Source organism: Balearica regulorum, chromosome 4, assembly GCF_011004875.1.
Source record: "Balearica regulorum gibbericeps isolate bBalReg1 chromosome 4, bBalReg1.pri, whole genome shotgun sequence".
Taxonomy (NCBI): domain Eukaryota; kingdom Metazoa; phylum Chordata; class Aves; order Gruiformes; family Gruidae; genus Balearica; species Balearica regulorum.
In genome coordinates, this window is record NC_046187.1 from 17,507,654 (window position 1) to 17,534,474 (window position 26,821).

General features: G+C 40.9%; 1 protein-coding gene across 6 annotated transcripts in view; it reads right to left on the bottom strand.

Annotated features, from left to right (window-relative positions):
• Positions 1 to 4,385: 4,385 nt before the first annotated feature.
• The window catches only part of WDFY3 (WD repeat and FYVE domain containing 3), a 181,867-nt gene continuing 159,431 nt past the window's right edge, over positions 4,386 to 26,821 (bottom strand). For 5 of the 6 annotated variants that reach the window (XM_075751284.1, XM_075751289.1, XM_075751288.1 and 2 more), the window contains 15 exons: positions 26,001 to 26,118; positions 24,724 to 24,830; positions 23,805 to 23,958; positions 21,286 to 21,377; positions 20,744 to 20,956; positions 17,822 to 17,969; positions 16,637 to 16,791; positions 16,035 to 16,193; positions 14,276 to 14,455; positions 12,985 to 13,167; positions 11,472 to 11,568; positions 10,090 to 10,419; positions 9,132 to 9,243; positions 8,651 to 8,848; positions 4,386 to 7,846 (listed from right to left, as the gene is read on the bottom strand). In XM_075751284.1, coding sequence (XP_075607399.1) covers positions 7,726 to 7,846; positions 8,651 to 8,848; positions 9,132 to 9,243; positions 10,090 to 10,419; positions 11,472 to 11,568; positions 12,985 to 13,167; positions 14,276 to 14,455; positions 16,035 to 16,193; positions 16,637 to 16,791; positions 17,822 to 17,969; positions 20,744 to 20,956; positions 21,286 to 21,377; positions 23,805 to 23,958; positions 24,724 to 24,830; positions 26,001 to 26,118 — 2,367 coding nt within the window. In that variant the 3' untranslated portion in view covers positions 4,386 to 7,725. The remainder of the gene's footprint in view (positions 7,847 to 8,650; positions 8,849 to 9,131; positions 9,244 to 10,089; positions 10,420 to 11,471; positions 11,569 to 12,984; positions 13,168 to 14,275; positions 14,456 to 16,034; positions 16,194 to 16,636; positions 16,792 to 17,821; positions 17,970 to 20,743; positions 20,957 to 21,285; positions 21,378 to 23,804; positions 23,959 to 24,723; positions 24,831 to 26,000; positions 26,119 to 26,821) is intronic. The other variant, XM_075751287.1, reaches the window with a different exon arrangement.

A 26,821-nucleotide genomic window follows, 5' to 3' on the forward strand; every position in this document is an offset into this window, starting at 1 on the left:
GCACTATATATACACCAAGAAAAATACATGTATACATATCAAGAAATATAGATATATACCAAGAAATATACACAAAGAAATACCAATACATATACACTAAGAAATCAGAAAGCCCTCTCTCTAAAACAAGTCCATCTTAAAAAAAAAAAAAAAGGGGGTTTTGTGAAGAAAAAGCACCCTGGGTAGTTGTCATGGTAAGCAATGTGGAATGTGACACAGTGGAAACAAATAAATTGAGCCTCCCCAATAAAAATGTATTTTGGCTTCTCTGTGGATTCAAGACTTTTCAGTTATCCTAAAAGAAACGGTAAGGAGAAAATAGCAGCCGAGGGTTTTAACTCATCTGCGGAAGTAACTCTAAGATCACTATTATTTTTAATTAGTACTGCTTTTACAGTACCTGAACTCAAACCTACTTTTACTCTCTCTCCCTTGAGAGGACCAGCCTTGGCTTCAATGAAGTCCCAGCAGTTTCCTACAGCTGAGCCCTAGCCCACCCTTGTAGGGCTAAAGCGAGTCCTTTTTTGTTATCCTCTGTTGCCCATCCAGTTCTCAGCTCAGTTCGGAGCTGATCAGCTCTTAGATGTATGCATGTATCCTATGGTGGTAAGCATATAGTAATCACTGCTCAGGTAGGTGAATTTTAAGAGCCTGGGTAGTGTGTGGACAGCTTTGTCCTTTCCTCACACCTGCCCTTTCACAGCAGTTGGGAAATGGCTCCTAGCTTACACTGCAATCGGAGCATTTGTCCTGCAATGAGTGTCCTGTGACCTGCTGGTCCATGTACATGCCCTGCAGGGAGGAGGAGGGCGGCCGAGGCCCAGCAGCACTGCGGTTGTTCCCTGCCCAACTTCATCAGGATGGGCTTGGGAGAGCAGCCATGCTTTAAGAAAAGCATTGTGCGCACCTGGGGCACTCACAGAAGCTGCCCCCACCCCGGGAAGGGGTGGAAGCTTTACCTGGAGCTGAGGGCAGCTTGTGTCAACACCCACACCCCGGCCTACCTGCATGGGATGGGGGTTGTGGCTGATTGCACAAAGTTTTTGTCACTGCTATGGGGCAAGAGCCTTGCTCTGCTTGCACACACAGGCCCAAACCATACATCAATATTTTCATTTGTAACATACTCTTGCCCAGAAGTCATCTTTGCTCTTGCTCAGTGCTGTGGCACTTTATCCTCCCTGCGGTTCTGCCCAAAGCAGAGCAGGCTCCAACAGGCTGTGGTGGAACCCAAAGTGGGAGGGAGCAGTGCCTCCTCCCCAGGGGAAGGTGCTGAAGGGCCAGCACCTGCAAAACTGGCTGAATTTGAGCTACCACTGGCTCACACTTAGAAGGCTGTATGTCCTGCTGGCCTGCCTGCCCCGCTGCACAGAGGGTCTCAGCTGGGGCAGCATGTGGGAGCTGTGGTGGACTCTTGAGCAGGCACGATTGTGCTTACGTTCATCAGTGGCTGTGTTCAAGTTTTCATCCCATTTCTTACAAATTTCTCTTCTTTGGGACCAGCCGCACGCCCAGCACAACATCACTCAACTGCCCCAGGAAGATAGGGAAGGATTTGGCTCCCAACACATCGGTCCCATTCCTGTGCTCACTTCCCCATCCTCCTCTCTCCATTGTGAGGCACGCTAACCTCACTGGTGAATCAACACCGTGTCCTGACATGGAGACAGAGGTCTGTGTTCCACTGCCAATTCTTTACAAATACACATGCATTTTTTACAACAGCATACAGCAGAAAGCACTTTGACCCTGGAGAGCAGGCTCCAAAACCTCACCTTTCTGAACTGTCAAAGTCACCACAACCGTGATGAAAGACAATTTGGTGACAGTAAGTTGACCACAAATTTGGTAACAACGAACTGGGCTACAGCACTATCACAGAATGAAATGCCACATTTTAGTTTGTAACAACTGCCCCCTGCCCCAAATCAGACAGCTACAGACCTGTGAACAACAGGCACACCCAACAGATGCATTGAAAAACCTGGCCATTTGTTTTAGCTGCTAAATTGAACACCTGGCCTCAGGAGGTGCTTCTGCCAGGCAGGAGCTGTGGTAGACTTGGAGTTAAAGGCTGGTGCACTTGCAGTGAGCTGCCCTTGTCACTCACAGACTTGTTTCAATCCAAAACTGGCTGCTGGCCTGTCTGATGCCTGTTGGGGGTTTTGCAGCTCCAACACTGACATTTGAGCTGCCATGAATTTCACAGGGCACCGTTCTTCCTTCTCCCGGACCCAGGTTTAGTGCGTGAACCTCACAAAAAGCTACGGCTTCCCTAATACCCTTTTGTTTGTCTGGACAGAAAGGAGCCAAACTCACTCTGCCAACACCCCATTTGCAACAGGGACTCTAAATTGCACTGTCTTAACGTCAACACCAAAGCCTGTGCTCCATGGGGCAGGGATGGGACTGCACTTTCCCGATCAAAAGGTCCATGAGGACTGTTGCCCCTGCTGCTTCCCCATACTTGCTCCTGGCACCTCCGCTCTCCACCACACCCGGGGGATGCCAGAGGCAGCGGCACAGCCCTGCCTGCCGAGCTCCAGCCACAGCACTCGGCCTCCGGCTCCACGACCCGCTCGGAAAACTCAAAGGGCAATTTTTTTTGTTTCATCAAAGCAGGCTTCCAAGAGACCTGTGGAAGGGAGTCCACAGGCTGGCAGAGGTGGAGAGGAGCACATACACCATCGGGTGCTGAGGGAACACGAGGGCCACAAAACCACCCAGTGAGGCTGGCTCACCTTCCCAATGCTGAGTGATGCCCTCCATCAGACTTCACAAGCCGCGGAGCCGAGGCGCTGCAGGGCAGTCTGTAGGCAGGATGTGACACTAATGGAAAGTTCTTTGCACCATGCAAAACGCTGTACCAAGTTAAGCACAAGTTAGCTAGCTTAATATGTCACAAATCAACGAGATGGCAAACTCATTTTTTGCCTGCAGGAAAATGAGATTGAAATACCTCATGCTGAACGATCCAGCTGCACAGAGCAGCCTGGAGCTACGGTTAGGAGGGCATCTCTCCTCCCAAAGAGTGGGCAGCAACGCCAGACCCTGCTCCCCACAGTCAGCACAGTTTACTGACTCAAAATGCTTTGATGAAGTTCATTCGTGACTTGCTCCGTGACAGCAAAATAGCACGCCAGGCTGCAGCTGTGCAGTGTCCGCAGGTGTGCTGAGAAATACAGTAACCTCCCTGTAACTGTTAAAGAGAAAACATTTTTTTTTCAGTGTATGAAAAGATTTACAATATGGAAACTCCTGAGTGAGAAATACTTAAACCTATGAAAAGTGGACACTACCAGTGCTATACAACCAAGATATGGCTTAGGGAGGTTATGAAAATTGCTTCTACAACTACTGCTTGAGAGCATACTCCAATATAACTAAAACCCCCAAAGAGTTCATGGAAGGAGTTAAATGCAGGAAGCATAGACAGTTAAGTTCATTGGTAGAAGTTCCGTTTAACTACCAAAGAATTCACTTACTGTCATATACCGAGAATGCAATGTCAATTCTGGTGCTCATCAGCCAAGGAACATGGTAGGCCCAACTGCATCAAAGCCTGGGTTTTAGTTACAGAAAAACTGTTAATTACGTGCCAACACTGGTGGCTAACTACCAACGTGAAAACTCATATTCTGTAGCATTACCACCTTAGAAAAGGGTATAAAAATGAAGAATTAGTAAAATATTTCAACACTTGGGGATCTTAGGCTGTTTCTCACCACATAAGGTCAAGTTCTGCTCTAGCAGTCATTCTCTTCTTGGGGAAGATGATTTAAACTGGATTTTGATACTTCCTCCTCTTCCACTGTCCTTACCCAGCATGACTTAAATCATTCTTTTCTGTCTGCTTTCTCTATATTGGTACAGCCTATTCTTCTACACGCTGTCAAGTTCTGCTGGCTTCGTGCTCTACAATGACACTTATAAAGCAAAATCAAATCAACAAAGACACACAATTTCACACTGCATCATCGTGGATGACCGTACTCACGTTCAGAAAGCAAAATCGTAACAAGTAATAGAAATTTACTGCTCATGACGATATAGAAACATGTCACTCATTAGTTACCACTCCCATGTTAAAAATGTTTATTCAGCTGCAAATGTTGCATCTTTCCAACAAATGCAAAACAGCTTTTTGGTGGTAAATAACAGGTATTTATTTGAAATGAAAAAAATACTTCAGTACCTGAACTATTGCATTTAATCATGTATTGTTGTAATTGTGTTACTCTACCTTTTTGCATTGGAGACAAATATACAATGAACATTCAGATATCACAGATTGCACACTAGATAGTAAATCGTCAGGCCTTTTACGTAACCACCAAAAAACAGATATTGGATTCTGCAATATAGTACAAAATTCCACACTCCAGTCTTAGCCAGTTATCTTCAATTTACTCCTGATGCTGTACAAATAAATGGCCATTTAACTAGGGCTTACAAGTTAATAACAGGACAAAAAAAATATACATTGCACTGACACAAAAAGTCAGCTGTGTTAATAGTCATGCAACAAGTAACCAAACTTGCTGAAATTAAAAATACTTTCTAAAAACAGTTTTAACTGCATAAATATTTTATACACAGTTCATTTACTGAAACAAAAGGAGTCTTTAAATGATACAAAGCAAATATAAGTTTCTACCAATTTTATACATAAGAAAGTGCAAAATAACTTATCTAAAGTGTTTTGCTATTGAACTGATGAATGTCGGCTAGAGGCAGCCAACCCCCTCTCATAAGCATGACATTACAGTTGCACACTACATACGAATGTTAAGAGTACATGAGTAAGTATACTACAAAGAACAAGGCAGGAGAAGACATGTGAGGTACTTGCAGAGAATACAGTCTACTAATGTTAGTGTATATGAGTATATTTTTGCTCAACAGATTTTTACATGGAAAACAAAGCAAGTATTTGCATTAGAAGCTTGAAAGAAATGGAAAAAACCCAACTCCCAAGTGAACAAAACAGTTGCCCACAGCACCAGCTGCCAGAGGAAATACGAGCAGGTGTGTTTTTTCCCCTCCACCTCCTACAAACGAGAACATGGTTTTTGGAACAGCGCAACCGAAGAATTAAGTCAGAGGGCTGTGGTGATTTGTTTGCAAAATGTAAATTGGGACTAACCTCTACGCTACAGAATTTGTAAAGAATAATGGCCTTGTTTGGTTTTTTTTAGTATGCTGCCAAAAATCAAAAGCGTAGACCACCACCCGTACGACACGCTGATGTAGCTGAACGCAATCGACTACCTCTTCACTGACAGCCCACTATCTTCACGACCCTGCATTAGTACTATATGCCAACTGTTTGCTTTAGTGTTTAGATTACATCAGTGTTATTGTCATAAATCTTGTTTTTGTTAGGGTTTAATTATGTGGCTGAACTTGTACAAGTTCCAGTCCATAGAAAAGAAGACTTCCTTAAATTTGGTTTTGATTTGAAATCTGGAGGCAAGGGGAAGAAAACTCTGTGGACTCAAAGGCATTTAACAGTTCTTAAAAGAGCCTTTTCTTCAAACTGAAAACATTAAGGCCACTAGCCTGTCTTCTGAACTATGCTGGTTTCACATCATTTTGGGAAGGGTGAAGGCAACATTAGAGAGAACAGCTGAACACAGAAATTCCAGTGCTCCGCACATGCTTACTGAGGACGACTTCTTGGTTTTAGGGACAAATTTGTCAGGGTAGCCATGCAGCATGGCTACTTGATCATCACTCTTTGGATCCAAAGGGATCTATTTGGGTCAGCTAATCTCAACAAACCTGCATTTACTCAACAGTGTGCAAGGGCTCTAGAGAAGCCTTTCTGTTCATTTGGGGACCTAGTATACATACCAAAACAGGAATATATCTCATTTTACAGACCAGCACATACATAATAAACAAACATGTATCAAAATACATATTTAACCTTCAGTGCATAAACATGTGATACCAGGGTAAATATTAAGTGGTCAGGATTAACAAATTATTCACCGCTAGAAGCTCAAATCAAGAGAAGACAGGTGTGTGCCCCTGCATTGCCAAGACCTTCTGGAAGGAGCTCACACCACCACAGAGGATCTGGCATCTTCAGTGGTGCAATTCCAATGACAGTGCTGGTTTTAACCATTTGGTGTCCCAGGGCCAGCGTCTGCCCAAACCATTCCAAGTGAAGGATAATCTCATTGTCTGGAGTGAAGACATTCACTGAAGTACTAACAGAGCAAAAGTGGGGCCACCTGTCTTCTGTTGGTTTGGGTCACATCCTTACCGCTATTTAAAAGAATCCATTGTGAATATAGCTAGATCTAGATCAGTTTGTCACCCATTTACAAAATATATATACATACGTTAAAAAACAAAACCAAACACCAGCCAGTTGCCTACGCCACCCCCCACCCCCCCTGCCCCCCAAACCCACTGGCAAGACCTCATTCAGAAATTAAGTCCATGGGCCTATCCAATGCACATGTTCCAATCCCAGTGGATATATCAGTGTCTCTACTTCATCCCACATGTAGTGCAAAATAAATGAGTAGTAAAAAAATACTGCAATTAAATTCATATTGGAACTTAAAAACCATAATGGAAATCTACTGCTGTCCTCAAATTGATGCCATGTGCTGAAACACAAAGATAGCTCTTAGAAGCATTTCTGACATGACTAGTATCATCACCCTGTTTTAGAGCAATGCCTATTGTTCCAAAAGATTTTTTGCAAATAAGCTACAGGACACCAGCGGTTAAATTTTATGCACAAGGAATTCATTCTGTACCTATATGCAAGCCAATTGCTATTGACTAAAGAAGGTAAAAGCTGGTTCTTGCACTGCATGAATCAGCTGCTAATGAACATTAAGTAATTAAAACTGCAGCTCTGACATATGTATAAAAGAGGCCTTATTAAATATGAACAACACTGAGGTGGTAAATAGTTTGGTATAAAATGCAACACAAGTGTACAATTTAGTTCCTGTTATCTTACAGTTAGAATAAAATACTCCAAGTCCTATTCTCAAAAATGTTTTCTTTTGAAAAAATCCATGTATTTCTATGAATAGCCTGATTTAAATTAAGATACTGTGGGCAACTGAAAGAACAAACATGCACAGACTGGATTTTTAACAGAAATACGCATAATGCCTTTGAGTTTTCTCGGTTTTTTTAAACATTCGTATTTAAATTGATAGATGAGATAAAGATGCCACACAAAGTATAGTGGTTAATCTGAAGTCCCATGTAACAGGCAGTTAAGTTCATATTTAGATAAAAAGGCCGTTATACCTATTTACAATATACACAGTTGCTTGCGAAGAAGGCAGATTTACAACTATCTTCTAAAAAGCCTTCCCCTCCCCCTCCCCCCAATAAAGATGACTAGCTCTACAAAAACAAGACAAGAACGGGTGTTTAGGATAAGTGAGGATCTTCTCAATAGCCACGTCAACATAGGTTTAGGGGTTGACAGTTCAATTGGATTTGCGGTTATTAATCATGTCTTCCTGGACCTTGCTCTTCACTTAATTATGCCGTTAGCCTCGTTTACCTTCTGTCAACACCAATCAATTCAATGATCCCTTTTTACTTTTAGTGCTTAAAACTCAGTATAAACTTAAGTGTAAACAGACAATATTCTAATCCCTTCTGATCGCCGCACAATACTCTCACTAGTTCTTGGAGTGATGGTGGGGCTGGATGAGGTCTCCATTTGCCATGACCCCATCAATTTCTGGGCCCCTCCTCCGAACCCCGCTCATGCTGCAGGTTGTAGAAGCAGTTCTGGCAGACTCTGACTGGTGATGAAATCTTCAGACGCTTGATTTCGGACTGAAACCTGCTGCACCTGTAGAGGAAAACAAACATCGCTGTGAACACAGGTCCTCTCCCCCAACCTGGCCTTTTTCTATCCACATGTGGAAATTGTCATCATGACTTCAAATAGCAGAAAACTGTGCAATGCAATGCAGTGTGGCAGAAGCGGAATTTAACTTGTAGGATCACCACAGAATCAATGCAACGACTCTGCGTGAGAGGTAGTTTAAAACCAGCTGTTGTCACCAGCTTAGACTCAAAGTATAGCTACAGAGATGACACTAGAAATACTGTCTCTGACCCAGTGGACCAGAGAAGAGACTCCCACCTCAGACCCTGGGTAAGGGGAGCTCACATAAATCCCCTGTGTTATACATTTTCCTGTCTGAGGCTGCACGCTCCTAGTAGCTCCTAAATTAGCATCCTTACAGTCCTGCGCACAGTTTACATTTTGACCAGGTTGCTTGTAGACTGACAAGAACAACTAGTTGCTGCAAAAGCAGCTTGGTTTTGGTAGGGTTTTTTTTGTTTGTGGGGTTTTTCCTTTGCTAAGTTCATTTGTCTGGAGTTTTTCCCAGATGGGTGGCAGGGATGTTTTCAAAGCTACAAGTAGACTTCATTCTCTCCTGATACCTGTCTTGCTGACTGGATTTATAAAGGGGCTGGTCTGTCTTTTCTAATTCTTCCCTGTAAGTTTTTATGTTTTTAATTCATCAGTTCTGTTTTGGCAAGGGAAAATTCAATCTTTCAGCAGAGTTCTGTTATATGGAACAGCTTTACCCAGCCTAAAATTCTGTGTGGAAAAGAGCCCAAAGGAGAATGATGGTTGGCTTACTTCTGACAGAAGAGCTGTCCACAGTTCCTGCAATGGTGACGCCTCTCCGTGAGTGAAAAACGGACTGCGCAGCCGGAACAGCTGTCTCCTCCCTCATCCTTCACCCAGTGATCAGCTGCAGATCGACCAGGCTGATCGCTTACGGACCAGCTGAACACTCTGCCTCGACCATCCCCAATAAGAATTCTGCTGTGATCCCTGCAAGAAAAAAGCAAAAGCATTCCTGCAACAACTCTGGCACAGTAACACACAGACAGCGATAACCAATTCTATTTGTCAGAATATGTAGTATGTTAAACTACTGGCATAGTTACTAATGCGCAAATTAACCTGTGTGACTGAGAAACTGAGCTATAACAACACTGTGTAACATAACGCAGCTGAGTAAGTCTACTTATTTTAGTTTTTTTATCTCAGTCCTTGAACAAAGTTGCCCTAAACAGAAGCACCACAAAACAGCAATTGCTTGCAAGCTACTCACTTAGAGATGCCGAGTGCAGTGATTTCTGCTGGATGTGCGTTGTCTTTGCGATCAAATGCCGTGTGCATAGTTAGTTTGCTTCTAAACACCAACTGACGCTCCCATCTGTATCCTAGAAATGAGCAGGAAATAGGAGGGGAAAAAGCAAATTTTCTTGTTCTCATTCTTGTTCCCTCCTTCCCCAACATATCTGTATGTGTGACTTTGTAGAAAGAAAAAAATCTCCCCCAGAGATAACTCTGACTCAAGTTTCACACAGGGAAAACACTTTTTTCAACAGCTCCCCAATGCTTGTAAGAAAGGAGAGGATATAAAACAATGTACAGAGCCTCCAATTTCTTGAAGTCCAGTTGGGAGCTGCAGAGAATGGTGACATACACAGGGAAGCCCTATACCAAAGCCTGACAGGACTGGGATAGCTTCATTTTTAAATTTTTTTTACTTTATTTTTAGTCAAGTCTCAGATTTCCAACTGTCATTAATTTTCTTCATAAAACTCATATGATGCTGTGTTTTGGGTATCTGGCTAAACAGTATGACAGCATACCAGTGTTTTGGTGGTTGTTCAGCAGTATTTGCAGAGTGTCAAGCTTTTCCCTTTTTCCCCCAATCAACTCTGCCCTCCACTTTCTCTTGTCTTCCTCTTTCCTTCGCTTATTAGACCATCCTTAACTCGTGAGTTCCCTTGCTTTTGCTCTTTCTATTCTCTCCACCATCCCACGGCAGGGAGTTGAGGTGGTGGTGGTGAGCAAGCAGCTTAGCTGCCAGCCAGGGTAAACTTCTCAGGAAAAGCTTGAACAACATGCAACCTTTGCACACAATTTTTTCTCTTCACTGACCATTCTGAAATTTATCAGCCAACCCTGATCAAAGCTGCATAGACAGAAAGAGATTGCCTTATGGGTCAGTGGTGATACCACATTTATCTGACAGAGGAAGTGTGTCCAGTTTCTTTTACCTTGTTTAAGCTTGCTGTAGTGCCGTGCTTCAGCATAGCTGGGGTGGGGATGGTTAACCTGAGCATGGGGATGCATTTTTGCTTGTCCCTCAGAATAATTCACAAAGATAAAGCCATCTTTCTCATCCAAGCTGAGCTGGTCTGACCAACGCCTGGAGTCATCAGAGCCGCTGTCTGCTGACCATGCTGCCGCTGCTCTGTTTGATGATGACCTAGGCCTGTGGCTGGTGCTGCTTGGTTGGCTCTGGCTCTCCTGCAGTTTTGTGTCCTGGCCTATGCATGGATCATCTGCCTCGGAGTCACTGCTGTCCTCTTCATGGGCTTCCTGCCCTGGATTCACCCAACAGGAGAGAATACATTGTTAGCAAGGTTGCTTATGGCCTGAGCTTTTTCCCTATTCTGCTGCTGCACTACCTACAGCCCAACAGGTACCACCATAGCATGACTAGAGGGAAACTGCATGCAGGCATCTCAAAGCCTTTGCAGAGATGCCAGGAATCACACTATTCATCTTTTTTTGCACTGGTGTGTCAGAAAACAGCTTCAGCTAAGGAATACTATTTCCTACAATACTCTGACACAATAACAAAATTTTCAAAAATGCTCAAGTGAGCAAAACCAAATCCTGCTGCCTTTCAGCAAAACTTACACAAGTAAGTACAGTCAGCTATGCTGAAACTCTGGTTGACTGACAAACACGATGCAGATTTGTTAGTAACAGGTTTTGTTAATACATAAAAGCAACTGTCGAAGATATTTACATTCCTAGTGACACTGCAAAAAAAAAAAAAAAAAAAAAAAAAAAAGAGCTGTGTTTATATAATAATTACTAATGAGTATCATGGAATCCAGAACCAAATCCAGATCATATCTTCAACACGAACAGGGTAAGAGGAAGATGAGATGGCTAAAAGAAACAACCCATCAAGCACGGACCAAAATCTTCCGACAGGGGGAAATGATATGGCCAGCACTGCTTGTCTAAACAGCATGCTGGCCCATCAGTAGATTTTTTAACTCTGCTGTTGTGCTATAATTCCATAAAAATAAAAAAAAAATTAAAAATCTAGCTCTTGCACAATGGTAGCTTCCATTGGGTTCACTGATAACAGAAAAAACCACACACAGAAAAGGTCAGTCTTCACAGAAAAAAAAAAAAGCTATGACAGGCATGATTTTTTCTTACTCGTAGCAGTATGAAACTACCATAAGCAAGGTGGTGAACAAAGATCTCAGATGCTCTGTTATGCACGCTGGATGCCTATCATCTTTTGAGACAAAATCCCCATCATCCATTCTGCATTGTATAACCACAGGATTTTACCTATGTATAGCAAAGATCAGTTAAAAGGCAAATACAAAACATTTGTCAGGAGACATACCTATTTGCGCTTCCTGACAATCCTCTTGCATTTCCAGCATCTCCACAGGCTCTGGAGCTGGTGTTTCTGGTACTTGCAAAAACTCCATCCGCCAGAACTGGAGGGACAGGGGATAAGCAAAGTGGCACATACTGAACTCTTAGCTTGCTTCTGAGCTACTTCTGGAGTTAAGATGGCTTACTAGAATTGTGCATTTGCACCGGTAGCATGAGAGACAGGTCATATCTTGTCCTGGTTTTGACAGGGATAGAGTTAATTTTCTTCCTAGCAGCTGGTACAGTGCTGTGTTTTGGATTTAGGATGACAATTACATTGGTAACACACTGATGTTTTAGTTGTTGCCAAGCAGTCAGGGGTTTTCATCTTCTCACACTGCCCTGCCAATAAGAAGGCGAGGCATACCCCAGAAGCTGGAAGGGGACACAGCCAGGACAGCTGACCCCAACTGGCCAAAGGGATATTCCATGCCATATGGCATCATGCTCCATTTATAACTGGGAGGTTGGCCAGGAGGCAGCACAGCTCAGGAACTAGCTGAGCATCGGCTTCTGGTGGTGAGAAATCATGCTGTTCATCACTAGTATATTCTTTTATCATTATTATGATCATAACCTTCCTTTTCTGCCCTATTAAACTGTCTTTATCTCAACTTTTTTTTTTTTTTCCTTTTCAATTCTCTCCCTTATCCCACAGGGGCTGGTGTGAGTGAACGGCTGTGTGGTTTTTAGCTGCTGGCTGGGTTAAACCACGACACATCTCCATACTAAGCCCTGTTTTCGGGGGCTAGATACTGTAAGAGGACATCCATGTTCATGTCTAAATCACAAATGAACAAATCTTGTGCCGTTATTTAACATCTTAGCTGTTCAAATAAAAAAGATCAACTCCACATTGCAATCTGCCCAGCAGACTCCAGTTAAGGCAGATCCAGGACTGCACACAGCAAGCTACTGAAAATCAGGTTAGACTTGCAGTGATCAGAGATGCCACAAAAGTTCCTCTTTTCTTTCTAGGCAACAAAATTAATTGTCTCAAAGTGTGTAGAACAAAAATGGTGAATGAAAACTACAATCTCCAGTCATGAAAGCTGATGACCAAAATAGAGCAGAAAGGAAAGTGTATGCTGCTGACTATTGCTCGTTACCACATCACAATGGATGCATCGTAAAGGAGAGAGAAAAATGAAAGACTGCATAGGAATGTCAGCTCACTAAAACAGTTTTCCATGAATCTTCAATGTCCATCTAATTTGTGGACAGGATACAGGGCACCACCCTGTGCAGAAATGGCACAGCTGGTTCCAGCACCAAAGGCAGTCTGCACTTTCTATCCAGCCTGGACTATCCAGCCTGGACTCCCTCCCTCCTGCAGGACTACTTGTTCAGGTGGAGCGCCCAAGCACAGGACTGCTTTTGGTACCAGCCAGGACATTCTGTTGGATAGACATGACTTCTCTAACTACTACTACTAAGGCGTAAACTTATTTTTTCAAGCAGTGATTCCTGGTACTTACCCGGACAACTCCATCCGAATGTCCCGTTACTATGACGTTCTGGGTATCCCACTCATTCATCTCTGACACAAAGCAACACATTATTTGCTGGCTTCGGCCGGTGAAAGTGTTTACACTTGCAGTAGGGCTGCCATTAATGCTCCATACATGGATGTAAGTGCCAGCACATGATACAATATCCCCCTGCAAAGACAAATAATACCTCCTTATTTCAATACAAGTCTCAGGTTTTCTTCAGCAAATATATAAGCCAGGCTCATTTATAAGCCAAGTTCAGCCATCGAGGCTGGCACTTTTCAGGAAGTTCTAGTCAAGCTGAGTTTGGCCACCTAAACAAATCTTTAGGATGATAAACATTTTTTTAAATCTGTACAGAGAAAACCAGACTTAGTAGCAACCTCTTTGTCATATTTACTGCATACGAGTTGACCTCCATTTTTCACAGCATAAAAATCCATCAGCATTATTTTCAGTACCTTCCCTTCTCAGTTTTCAAAGACTCTGCTCGTGTTGACTCTGCTCTTTTTCACCACACGTACCACCTTAAACTTGATTTGCTTCCTTATGGGGAAAAGAACAAGTAATGGTCCAAACCAGTGCAGAGGGGAAATGGGAGCTGCAGTCTAAAACACTGGCAACACTACAAGCACCAGACTACTAGCACCTAATAATCTGTGCCTCTTGCTACCCCCCTCATTGCATTATAGCCCCGTTTTGTCTTGATTTCAACCACTACACCTGCTCCGGTTGTAACATGGTCCATCCAGCCCTGATGGATCACCTACATAAAGTTTCAACTCAGGCAAATTCTCTGACACACATGGGAGCTGGATAAATAGCAACCTGTAACTTATGGGACCACCAGGGAGACAAGCTTTTAGGATATGTCTCTTTCTGCTACAGTTATCACTGCAGCTTCATGCAAGGTATCTTCTGCTTCCTTTAAATTAAGCATAAGAGAACAGAAGTCAACCAAGGTCACATATCAAAATCTTTTCTTAGCTCCTGTGGCAGGTTTGACAACCCACTTTGAACACCACACTAGCTATACTGTTGCCAGCACTGTTACTAAGCCCTTTTGAACTCAAGCTGCTCTGCATGTAATAAACCCACATGCATCTCTGGACAAAAGATGCAAGTTATTCACTAAACCAGCTAATTAGTTTTCACGTGAGTTATACAAGTTTTGCCAAACTAACAGAAAAGCCCAGTTTATTTATCTTCAGTTTAACAGTTTCTGACTCTTGCTACTGTTCCCATCATACATTGGTGAATGGTATTTGGTTCTTACCGTTAATTCATTTATACAGAGTGCTGAAACTGGAGCCCTGTGACCCCGAAGCTGTGTCAGGAAAGAGAGTTTATTCAAATCCCAGATGATGCAGGTGCGATCCCGTGATCCACTCACAATTATGTGATAAGCTAGCGATGCTGTTAAGCATGTGACAGTGTCAGTATGACCCAGTAATGCCTGCAAAACAAAAGTCAGGAGGAACAAGCTGCAATCAGGGGAGAACACAAAAAATACTACATTAAACCCACTTAAACCCACTTATCTGAAAAGATTCAGATCATGTAAACACGAATATCCTATCAGAAGATGCAACCAACTTACAAGTATTCAGTTGGCAAGTATTTTGATAATTGAAAATGATAGGAGTAATATTTTTTCCATTTAAAAAGTACTCTGACAAAAACAAATTTCAAGGGTCTAATGTTATATAGCCTTCTACTGAAAAAAACCAAACCAAACCAAACCCCCAAACCAACCCCAGAATTAATTTCCAACCCATTCTGCACCCTCCACCTGCATCAGCAGCCTATTTACAGTGTCAGTATGTGTTCCAGGCTGCACCTGAAATTACATTCTGGAAATAGAAATTCTTTGTAAATATGAAATGGCTTCTATATAAACTTCTGTTGGTGTTTGAGAAAAGATAAAAGAGAGAAGAAAAAGAGTTGCAACCACAAAGGCAATTGGAAGGAGGAGAAAATTACAACCATCTACTTGTATCAGACCCTGCTTTTACATTCTAGGCTTAACCTTCCCACTGGAACAGGAGTCTGGAATACAGTCAGATTATTGCAGTTTAGTCAGTTACAAATTGTTGGCTGAAGTACAGTAAATGGCCTTCAATATGCTGCTCTGAAATTCAAGATACAGTGTTTTATTTTGCACTGTTCCTAAGTAAAACGCTTTGGAAACACAGCTTTGGACATTGTTGGAGACTGCACAAGGGAAGTTATTAAATAATTCTCTAAATTTCTTAAGTTTCACTGGAAACTTTCCCCCAGAAAAAGTCCTGCTATTAAGATGCTAACAGGAACAGTAACACTTAGCAACCTAGCTACCTGTAACAATGATACACAGCTTCTAGAATATTTTGAGGTAGTTGGGGGTTGTTTTTGTTTTGTTTATGGGTGGGTTTTGTGTTTTGGTATTGGGTTTTTTGGTTGGTGGTTTTGGGATTTTTTTAGTAAACGCACAAGACAGTCTGCACTTAGCTGCAACTGACTTTAAATCATGAGTGCTCATTTGTTAGATTAAGAGTTGATGTTTTCAATTAACAAAGCATGAACAACTTAAGGTGATTCTGAAAAAGTATACTCTGCTCCACAAACATCACTGCCAGAAAGAGCAAAGTTTTGCGCAGAAGTGTAATTTAAATATTTTTAAAGAAAAAAGAAATTAAAAAAAAATAAAAAAGGAAAAATTAACAGTCTCCTTCCCTTGCCCTCCCTAACACAATTTTGCATGATACACTAAAGCAGATAATTTCATAAAACATACTTGTATAATTTTGTTAATGTTGCTACCAAATTCCCCATATCTCCAAAAAGCTCCTAGTGATCAACTATCTGTAAAAACAATGCAATTTTAAATACGCATTTTGCCCAATTTCAATGCAGATCAGTACTTTGACCACTCAGTTCTTCAAAGGTCTGCTGGATTCATGGTTTCAAAGCTTACTATGTGAGCAATACCCCTTTCATAATTCCTTTGCTCTTGTAACGTAATTTATGCAAATGGCATCTTTATTGTATTTTACCTGTTTCAGTGTGAGGGCTTTAGCTTTTTCTTTGGAGATGCCCATTTCCCACACACAGACCGCTGTGCTTGTTCCTCCAGTGATAACTAATTTAGGGTTGGGGCAAATGGCACATAATATCTGGCCCCATTCTGACAAACATTCATAAACAATTACTGCCTAAAAATAAAGAAAATAAAGAAGAATTACTTGCAGGATTAGTGTTTGTTAGAATAAAAACAAAAACCAGAGTGCCATCCTGCATGCTGGACCATTAAGTAACTAAGCTATTGCTGCTATCCATTATGCAGTTTTTCCTCAAACCGAAGCAGTTCCAGCCTCTGCCATAAGATGCCTCCTGAGGGAACATGAGAGATGAGCTTTAATTGCATAGATTTAATTCATTCATGTTTTGTAGACTTGGCAAAAAAATTATTATTAATTGGCTTATGTCATTCTGCCAGCGTTCTGATGAAGATCACCAGATAGGGAGCAATAAAACATATGCAGTACAAGATTATTTCATTCACATGTGAAACAAATTTCCATTGTTAGCCTTTTCACTGTTGAGTACTAATTACTTGTGGTACATTCAGCACTGAAACAAATTTCAGATTACAAACCTTGTCCGACTCATAAGTACCCAGCCTACAGCTGAGGTCTGCATAGCCCCAAGCAAAAGTTTTATTCCATGTAGGTGGGATGAGAACCTTATTCTGTTCTACTGCCAGAATGCCTTTATCAGTACACACGATCTGTCCCACAGGCTCCTTGAGCTCTAAAAAAGAAGATGGAGTTATGTTTTATTGCTAGCACAGACAAATACTATCTGACCCCATTAAATACCTGATGCTCTGCAAAAGCAGTATCTCTGTATTGGCTGTGTTAGACAAATGTTCCTTTCAACTGCAATGATGGCAAGTTTTGCTACATTCCTAACAAATGCAGGGCTAAGCACCAGCAGTAGTGGGGAGAACACCCTGATGATCATGGATAGCTCTGATCCCACCTGCAATGCTGCACAAGGTATTCTTCAGACAAAATGTCTGTGGTTTTTAAAAGCCATTGTACCATTTTCAGCACAAGTAAAAATAAGTTTTCAGTGTTGATTCCAACATCTTGGCCAGGTGTTCCCACAAGCTACATTCCTGACTACAGCCCATGCTGTCCTACCTGTTTTTCCCCAAGCTTTGCAAATTAGTGTTTTCTAATTCCCTGTCTTGGAGTGTAGCCCTGCTATGTCCTGTGTAATAGCACGTCCTTCTCTCTTTACAGCAGGCAGGCACAGATTCATTTAATCAACTAGGAAAGAAATCGCTGTATGGCATTTACCTGCCTCACAGACCATTAACTTTTGTTCAGTCCAATGTCAGATACGAAGTCAAAACCCACCTTTTTTCATCTCAGTGCAGCTACCAACACCACCCTTTCCTGCCAACATTTCTCAGTATTTCTTGGCACTGTGATAAAGAATCCTTCTGCTACAAAAATCACAAAAATTGAGGCTATCGCAGGACCAGAAGCAATGTACCCTGAATAATGTTTGATAAAATTAAAACTTTTAAGAGTTGCTTAGGCCCAATTTTATTCCTCTATTTTAAAGCACAGATTTAGTGTTTCCATGTACACTTTAAGGTAGCTAAGAACACAATTTTACAGCTTTAGGGTATTTTAAATTTGTCTTTCTCATAAAAGTACAGTCATGAAGCACATCAGAACTAAGCAAAACATGGAAAAGGACAATCTTGCTGAAACTCTGAATGCTCTGGCAAACAAACAGGAACAATTACTGTGGTTATACAGTTTACCTTTCACTGGGGCAAGAGATGGCCGCAGGTTGTCCAAATGATGGAAAAAAATCTTGTCACTTGTGGAACCAGGTGGCACAGAGGTTCCCACTGACTCTCCGTTCAGCCGGCTTCTAACACGTTTCGGTGGGTGTGGTTTTTTAAAGAGCTGAAATTCATCAAGAAATTAATTATCATAAAAAATAACAGGTTTACAAGAGCACAAGCTTAAAAAGATCATCAGTACATCCAATTTACCTTTTAAAAATACTGCAGGTCAGCAAATGTTACGGAACTGTTCTCAGTATTCACTAGTAACTTATGGCAACCATTTCAATAAGACTTCAACAAATAATACAAAATCCAACAAGGATATAACAAGTAAAGTATTTTAAAAGCTACCTCCAGTTGCAAAAGCAGTTGAAGTAAAGCAAGCAAAAATCCCAAAGTTGATGCAGTATTAAATTCTAACCTAGGACAAACTGAAAGCTAATTTTTGGCTTTGAAACAAACTGCGACCCACAAACAGCAGCTCACGAACTTGGAAGGCGGCCAGGCTACCAAAGAACAGAGTAACAGCATGGGTGGGCAGGTAACTAGACCGCATATTACAATCACACACAAGAAATGCATCTTAGCACCTGATTATCTTCTGCTTAGCTTTTCATTACAAGTGACTGAATTTCCATTTTATTGCTTCAGTGACCATTCCTGGTGTCTCAGATGGTGTTAAACAAGCTGATCATCGCTGCTCATAAGCCATGATCATCAATGACACACACTAAGGTTTATCACGTGATAAATTCATAATAAACACCTTGGATTGCAGATGCTATGTATTATAATATGTAAATGACAAATATAAACATTGAGTGATATTTTGTAAGATTTTTATTAACTCTTTCACCAAGAGGCTACTACAGCACTGACAGGAGAACTGAAATTCCAAGGCTGAAAGTTATTTTCCTTACAGCCCTTTGAGATATGTTACCTGTTTGCCTATCCAAAGCAGAGGGAACATGCATAAGCCTGAGGTAGCTGAGCTATGAGCATGCACACACATTTCTACTGCTTGCACCTACACTCTGGGTACGAAGGGTAACAACAGGCCTACGTGCCACAGCTCTCCCTGAACTACAGCATGCCTCCCGTCTGGCTGGGCTATGAGAAGATGGAGAGAGAAGGCACATCATACAGTGTTCACATGGACAACCGATCTCAAAAAAACACCAGCTCCAGCAACAAAAAAACCCAACAACTCCATTCTCCTTTGAGCAACTGTTTCTCTTGCTTATTCATTCTGCTCTGTTCCCCCAGGCTGTGACATCTCAGGACCCTCATGGAATCTGCAAGAGCCCTCTTCCAAGAGCCCACAGCACCAGCTCTAGCAGGTTTTACAGCACAACTTTTTAAAATGGGAAACAGAACTACCAGGGGCATTACTAGTGGAAGAGATAGGATAAAGAAGATGTAGTTCTCGTGTTACATCTCCATGCAGCAAAGGAGTGAAAAAGTGCACGGCAGCCACGTCACTGAGATAGCCTGCCCTAGATCCCCTGTGGAAAGTCACAGAGGGTCATAGCAAAACTCTACAGTTACATAAAAATGTGCTCCAAGAGCACTCACCACCAAAAAATACTTAAGGAAAGAGTTTTGAGTTTCCTGAGTTTATTACAGTCTATTTCCTCTAGCAAAGCATCATGCAATTTCTGGTAGATGTCATCATAGGTTTACACCTAACAGGCATTGAAGATTCAGGCAGACCTTTGGATTCAGCTGCAATGCTCTTCCATTGCCCTGCTCTCAGCCCCAGTCTTTATCTGTTCATCTGGCTTTAGCTGGGCCATGTCTCGTTATCATCACAAGCCAATGATTCATTATTTCTTAAGAGAAAGCCCCACAGCCACTACATATTAGATTATTGACAGAGAAAGGAAGGAAAAGGAGAAAAGCAGCCACAGAGGATAGATGAGCAGTTCTTAGCCTTCCTTCCAAGCAAGGAGAGACAGAGAGCTGTTAGTGGGTCCCCATGGGAGACATCCTGTGGCTGTCCTGAAACATTATGTGCTGCTGTAGCCTAGAGTTCCCAACGCGTGGGTTGGGTTCCCAGTGAATTGCTGAAGGTAATCTGTGGTTTCCACCAAATCTAGAATTGGAAAAATTCACTGATGATATTTAAAAGTTTCACTGGCTAGCAAAAAAACCCTAAAGAAATGCCTAATTAAAAAAAAAAAAAAAAAAAAAAAGAAGAGAGAGAAAGAAAGAAACCCTCAACTCCCCAAAAAACCTAAAAATCCACACAGTAAAACTTTAGATTTAATATTACATTCAATAATTTAGTGTAATCTCTTAAAGAGAACACAAACTTTAATGCTGCACCAAAAACGTGTCTATATAGCTCCTTAACTATAACTATCCTACAAAAGTCAATCTTCCTAATTTAAATTTTGAGATTTTTTTAAATAGAAGATGTGGCCAAGCCCTGCAGAATGCCAAAAGACCGGGGGGTGTGTGTGTGTGTGTGTGTGTGGGAAGCATAAGTTCTTATAGAAATTATTTTATTACATGATAACTTAAAATTACTAAACACTAGGCATGACCTTGAAGTTACACTTTCACTGCTCCCCTCTGACTTTGGGAACATAATTGGTTTTTTTGAAGCTGATTTTTTAGAGTTGAACCATAGTTCATTTCGGCGTTATTTTAAGGGTGCAAAGGGGGAAAAACAAACAAAAATAAGACATCGCTAATCTCACAAGCAAATCTCACGAGTTGTTCTTTGTTGCATTTACGACAGACATGTAAAAGATTTCACTCCACTGGAAGAATATTTATGGAAAAACACTCCCAGGGAGTTTCACTCCTGAAACAGTTTCCCATACTATACTAATACATTTCAATTTGAGTGTCATCTAACAAATACGAATTCTACAAAGGGTATACCTGCTTTGGGATCTGTCCAAAGTTATTAATGAATCCTATGGTAGCTGTCTCTTTTAATGGATCATTGATGTTATATATGTCCACTTGCCCCTCATAGAAGAGATGGTGAAAGACATTTACAGCTTCTACTGCAGCAGGACCTTGCTGTTTATAGCCAAAGATCAAGTCAATCCACTCATGCAGATGTGCACTCACAAAGTCACACTCCAGAGCCTGAAATTCAAAGGGCATGCATTAAAACAAATCAGTCATCGTTTGAGTCTACTACACCTGCCACAAAGAAAAAGGCAAAATGTATTTTGTCATATTCTTGTTACATTTTGATAAAGTTTTTCATTGAAGCAAGTCTTGCCTCAATGTACTCCCCAGCCAAAAAGGAAGGGGAGGAAACTCCAGTTCTACAGACCTTTGCAACCATTAGCCATCAACCCAGAACTTAGGGACTGGCTAGTAGCTGTGACTGCACAAATCAAGCTTAGATTAATACGCAGTGGAAAGTCCCAACTGACATTTCCTATTATCATTATTAAAATGCAAATTACCTCCCGATGAACTCTGATAAATTCACGAGGATCTCCTTTTGCCCATGGGGGGAGTATTACATCACCAAGTTTAGTGCCATTTTGTTTGCAACCTATTAAAAAAAAAAAGAAAAAAGAAACATTTGGCGAGAAGCACTGAAACTGCACTTCAACAGCAACAATGAAAAAAATTACATTAAAACCCCAAATTCTAACACCTTTCCTTTATAAAGCAGCAAGCCATTTCGGTCTTTTCTTTAAAATACTGTGTCGTTTTAATACGTCAGGAAATAACATAACAAATTCTGCCTCAGTTGTTCACGTAAGATTGCTTGCAGGAGGAAGAATTCAAATCTTCCTTGCTAAGACTTTTGAAGATGATGATAGCGTTCCAGAATTCTCTCTTCAAAACAAACATTAGCCTTCTAGCTAGAGGCGTTGATTAGATCACTCCTCCTCAGTCTTCACAACTTCATAATGCACAGTCTGAACTCAAAACCTTTATGCTTCCTCATCAAGTGCTCTTGGAAGATGATTATTTTTTCTTTATTTTTCTATTTAAGTAAATTTCTGCTCTTCTCTCCCTGTCATGGGAAAGGCCCACCGCGGTACGTGAAAGTTAATGAAAATAACAGCCAGTAAAAGAGCCTTCTGCAATCACTGCACCACCAGAGTCTTGTTCTGTCAGTTTAGCTCACATCTTAAGCAGCCAACCCTGCTACCAGGAACTGCTATTATATCAGCTGTCCATTTTGCACCCAGAGGAATTAGCACAGCAAGGTTCATTTTCTTATCTCTTTTCAACCTCCTTGGTCTTATGCTATGAGGAAAACTGGAATAAATATGCTAGCCCCAATTTAAGAGAGGACATAATTTCCTGTATTTGGCATCAGTGTAGTATGTATATAGCAATGGCATGTCAATTAAGTATATTTTGAAGAAAATAAATGCTCTGTAACAAAGAATGGAATTATTGTTTTACTCATGAGAATGGTTACATATCACAGGAGTACAGGCTCAATATTCATTTCCTAACACTGAAGAACTGGTATCCCCCACAAGTTTCACACCCAAGGACATTGGTGATTCCCCTGGGCATGGTTTGGCCACATACATTCATCTGGGTCCTGGATTGTCCCGTTCCCACCCAACATTAAATCGCACGTTGCGATTACTAAAAATGTATTTGTTAAGACTTCCCAGTTATATTCTTGTTTTGCCACTTGTTGCCAAGAGACAATTCCATGCTTTCTATTAGCTCAGAGGAACACCAACAAATTTCCAGGTTTACAGGGGTACACAAGTACTAAGTACATTGCTCCAAGAGAAACGTTGCTTGCATAATCAGACTTTGAATCTTCTTCTCTTTTTATCTGGAGGGAAGAGGAGCAGGATTGCTACGAATTAACACAATCAAAAGTATCACACAGTGTTTGACAGTTGTTTACTACAAAGTTTTTTCTACCATTGTTCCAAATGCTCAGTGAAGAATTGGTAGGACTCTAATGGTCACAGTCCAAAATTACCAGATATGGAGCTAAGCAGGCAAGACTTCAATGTTTTTCCAGTAATGCCATACCCTTCTGTGTGAAATATACGCGAGAGCGGTTTTGTGGGGTGTTCTTTTGGTTTTGCTTTTTGTTTTGTAAGGTTGTGCTTTCAATCTCTTACAATATATTTTGAATAAAGGATTTGAGGCTGTTAAAACCTATGACTTGATTAATCTTTATTATTGCTATTAGATTCACAGCACAGAGCTCAAAAAAAAAAAAAAAAAAAAGAGCTTAATGCCACTGTTAAGAGTGACATACATATTAAGAGAAATCTATCCCCTATAGCCAATAGGTGTGAAATTTGACTGCTGTTGAATAATCACTCTCACAAAAGTTAACTGCGACATTTCAGCAAAACCTTTAGGAATACTTTAAGAGGAACTTCTAAAAGTGAAGACTGTCAAACAGATTTTGAAAAGCTTAAAAAACATGCAAAAAAGATGGTGAACACCGTAATGGAGTAGCAAGTTACGTGGAGAAAAACGCAAACCAGAGATACTCCAAGTAAAATATGATCATCTGTGTGTTTTGAACTGGTAAAAATAACAAAAATCAACTAAAACAAAAAACCCTTTTTGGGGTATTTCAGTGTCTTGTTCAGCAACTCTCAGAACAAATTTTGCATTTACTGTTTAAAATATACACTCCCTGCTTGAGCAAATATCTTAAGTCTGATAAATCTGAAAAAGTATATCTGAGGTATCACAGAGGAAGTAAGAATTCCCGCTATACTGTTCCCAATGAAACGACGAGTTCTGAATCGTTCAGACCTTCAAATATAATATCGAATAAACATGTAGTATCAGGAAATACCAGAAACAGTCCTGCTCAGGCTTTCATGTCAGAACCTGCAAGTCATCTATTATTTTCTCATGCAGTTAAACAGATCTTTTTCTGCCTGTATTACAAGACACTTTTCTCACATTGCACTGTCTGGCAGTGCTCTCGCACCACCCATAGCAATGGTATCAAGCTCTTTCTGCCTACCTAGGTCAAAATTGTTGGAATTGAGCAGGAACTCAGGGAGGTAGAAGAACTCTGGGATGAGCTCCTTCACGTCTGCCATGTTGTGCTTCGACGCTGAATACCAAGCCTCCCGCACGCTGTGAAACATCCGGTCGGCCAGGTCAAAGTGACCACCCTGTGAGACAGAGCGAGAAGCCGTGTCAGCATCAGAGTATCTCTCAGCACAGCAGATTTTCCAAGGTGGCAAATCAGAATATCCTCTGCCTAACACACTGTGGAATGTAGCACAATGGATTTAAATGGTTCCGTTACTTTTTGGTACACAATAATAGTAAACATAAAGCACTGAGATAAACAGAATTTTAAGAACAGAGTCATCTAATCCTATTTCAAAGTTTAGTCTCTTCCAGAGATACACAAATCTTTTTTGTCTGATGGCTTCTGTCTAGGAAAATATTTGACATGTAATGTTACAAATCCCATTATCAATCAAACTGGCAAACAATTCCAGGTTCTGCAAACATTTGTTTATTTTAACACCCAGTACTAAAATGGCTCTTTGGATAGACATATTGGTTTAAAATAACAATCTTTCAATACCTCCAGCACAGAACTAAACAACTGGCATATGATTCTTTCAACAAGAGACAAATAAAGCATGATGAGCGAAGTATTTTTCACTATAAAATTTACTTTGGTTTTTGTCTGCTGATATTTTATTCTCCATATATTTAGAAAAATGTTCAAGCTACAAGAAAAAAAATGTGAATTCCATTACATCTTTTACAAAGAAACATGAAAAACCTCCCCAGCAATAACAACTCTGCTAAAAATACTTCTACCATATTTGATAAAAACAAATCCCATTGATTGTATTTTTCACTTAGGTCTCAAATGTACAGCAGGAAAGAAACACAAAGTGAGGTGATGTAATTTTTACCTGTAACCGTAAGAAAATCTGAGTAAAAGGCTCCATTCGGACAAGATAGGAAGCCACTATCATGGCCGATGAATAGTGGGTCCCATAGTGGTAAGCTGGAGTTTCCCCTGCAGAAGATTACAAATCATAAACATAGGACAAATGAAGCAGTTAGGTGACAAGAATCAGTACTAACTGAAAAAAAATCATTAGTGCTGCATTTTAATCATTCTGTGACCTTGGACACGTTTAAAATCGGAATTTGTAATTTTCATTCTCGAGAATCTGAAAGCTTTATGTTTTTGTCACAGCCACCACTTGAATTTTGGCTGCAGTCCAGTAGCCTTAATTCAATGGGCTTCTGCAGAGCCATCCTGAATGGTTAGTCATATTTAATTTTAACTAATCGAAACATTCCAGCGCAGCTAATGGTGATTTCTGCTGAAGAAACATTATTTATTTATTTATTTATTTATTTACTTTTAGTCATATTGGTTACTGTAGAATTAAAGGCTTGGGCAGAAATACATCTCAGAATTGTTGGCTACAGATTTTGCACAGCTTTTACTTTCTTAATTTCCTGGCAAAAAGTCTGCATAAATACACTTAGAACATAGTGATTCATTTCTAGAAATGAACGTCTTTGCCACCTGCTGTTGTTTGATACAGAACAGCACTGCAGTAGTTGAACAGGCTTGTGTCAATAAAAGCACACAAGAAGAAATGTATCATATAATAGCTGCTTTGCTAAAGACACAAGTTTTAGTTTCAATACATAAGGAAGCTCTAAAATCAAGAATACGTAACTTAATTGCATCTCATCCTGAGGGTCTTTTTAGCTAAGAAAATGCTGCTTCCTTAGCAAAAAACATGCAGTAAGATAAGAAATGAAAAAGCTAGAGTACTGCTAATGCAGTATTCCCATTCTTTTGTACAACTTATTTTCTTGCAGCAGCGCTCAAACTGTATTAGTAGAAACAGCTGGTTGTGTGCTTCACATGCCTGCTCATTCTAGCCTTTAGACATCGCTAAACTGTTCTGAATGTGCAACTGTTTTGTCTTTATTTTTACATATAAACAAAAGCTGTCATTTAGATTTCAAACAAACAACACAGCAAGAAAACCAACACTCCTTCGCTATAATTTAGTATTTCTTGGAGAGTCACTAAAAAACACGGTAGAGTTCTGCATGTCCGCATCCAGAACTCTTGACCTGTATACAAAAATCCATGACTCCCTCCCATCATGTGACAGGCACATGTCCCTCTGCTCTTCTTGCAGGATGCATCATTACTCACCATTAGGATCTTCCCAATCTTTGTATCGCTTCTTGTACTGGGCTAACCTGTCTTCCGTTTGAGCTCCCATGGGCTTGGCCAGGTTTCTAAATGTCTTGGGATTTGTAAGATCCAGCTCCTTTAAAAATAACACAGACACCAATTTTATGAAAAAATCAAACAAACCCAAACAAAAAACCCAAAACAAACCAAAACCCAAACAAACCCTTTCAACACTGCTGATTCCCATATTTAACACCACATACCTCCTAAGGCTTTGTTTTCTACACACACAGCAGGTGCAATGGTGGATAAGCCTAAAACAGTCCTTAACTCTGATCTAAGAGAGTCAGTGTTTTTTATTTTAAGTCACATCTGGGCTCCGGACAATTTTTGCCCTGCTCCCCTTATCCTGTTCCCCAATTTCTCCTAAGTCTGTTCTTGAATACTCAACATGTACCCTAACAATATTTTGTTATGGTCTGGCTGGTAGCAACAGCTGCCCACAAAAGCATCAACAGGTTATTTCATCTTTTTGAAAAGCAAATTCTTCACCATGGGGCCAGATTTCATAGTAGCCCCTACCAGAGTCTTCTGGACAAGCATGCTTTCTCTGCGGGTATAACGTCCTTCAGGATATTCAGTACAAAGCTAATGCAAAGACTTACAGGAACTGCTCCAACACAGAGACACAGCTGCCGTAGAACAAGGTATGTATCCCAGTTCTCACCTGTGCACAGTCCAGTAACACCTGTAAAACCAGTGCAGGCAAGGACATGCCTGCATGCAATAGCCAAGAACCTCCAATATCCTACCCACTGATAAATGGGAGGAAATCAAAC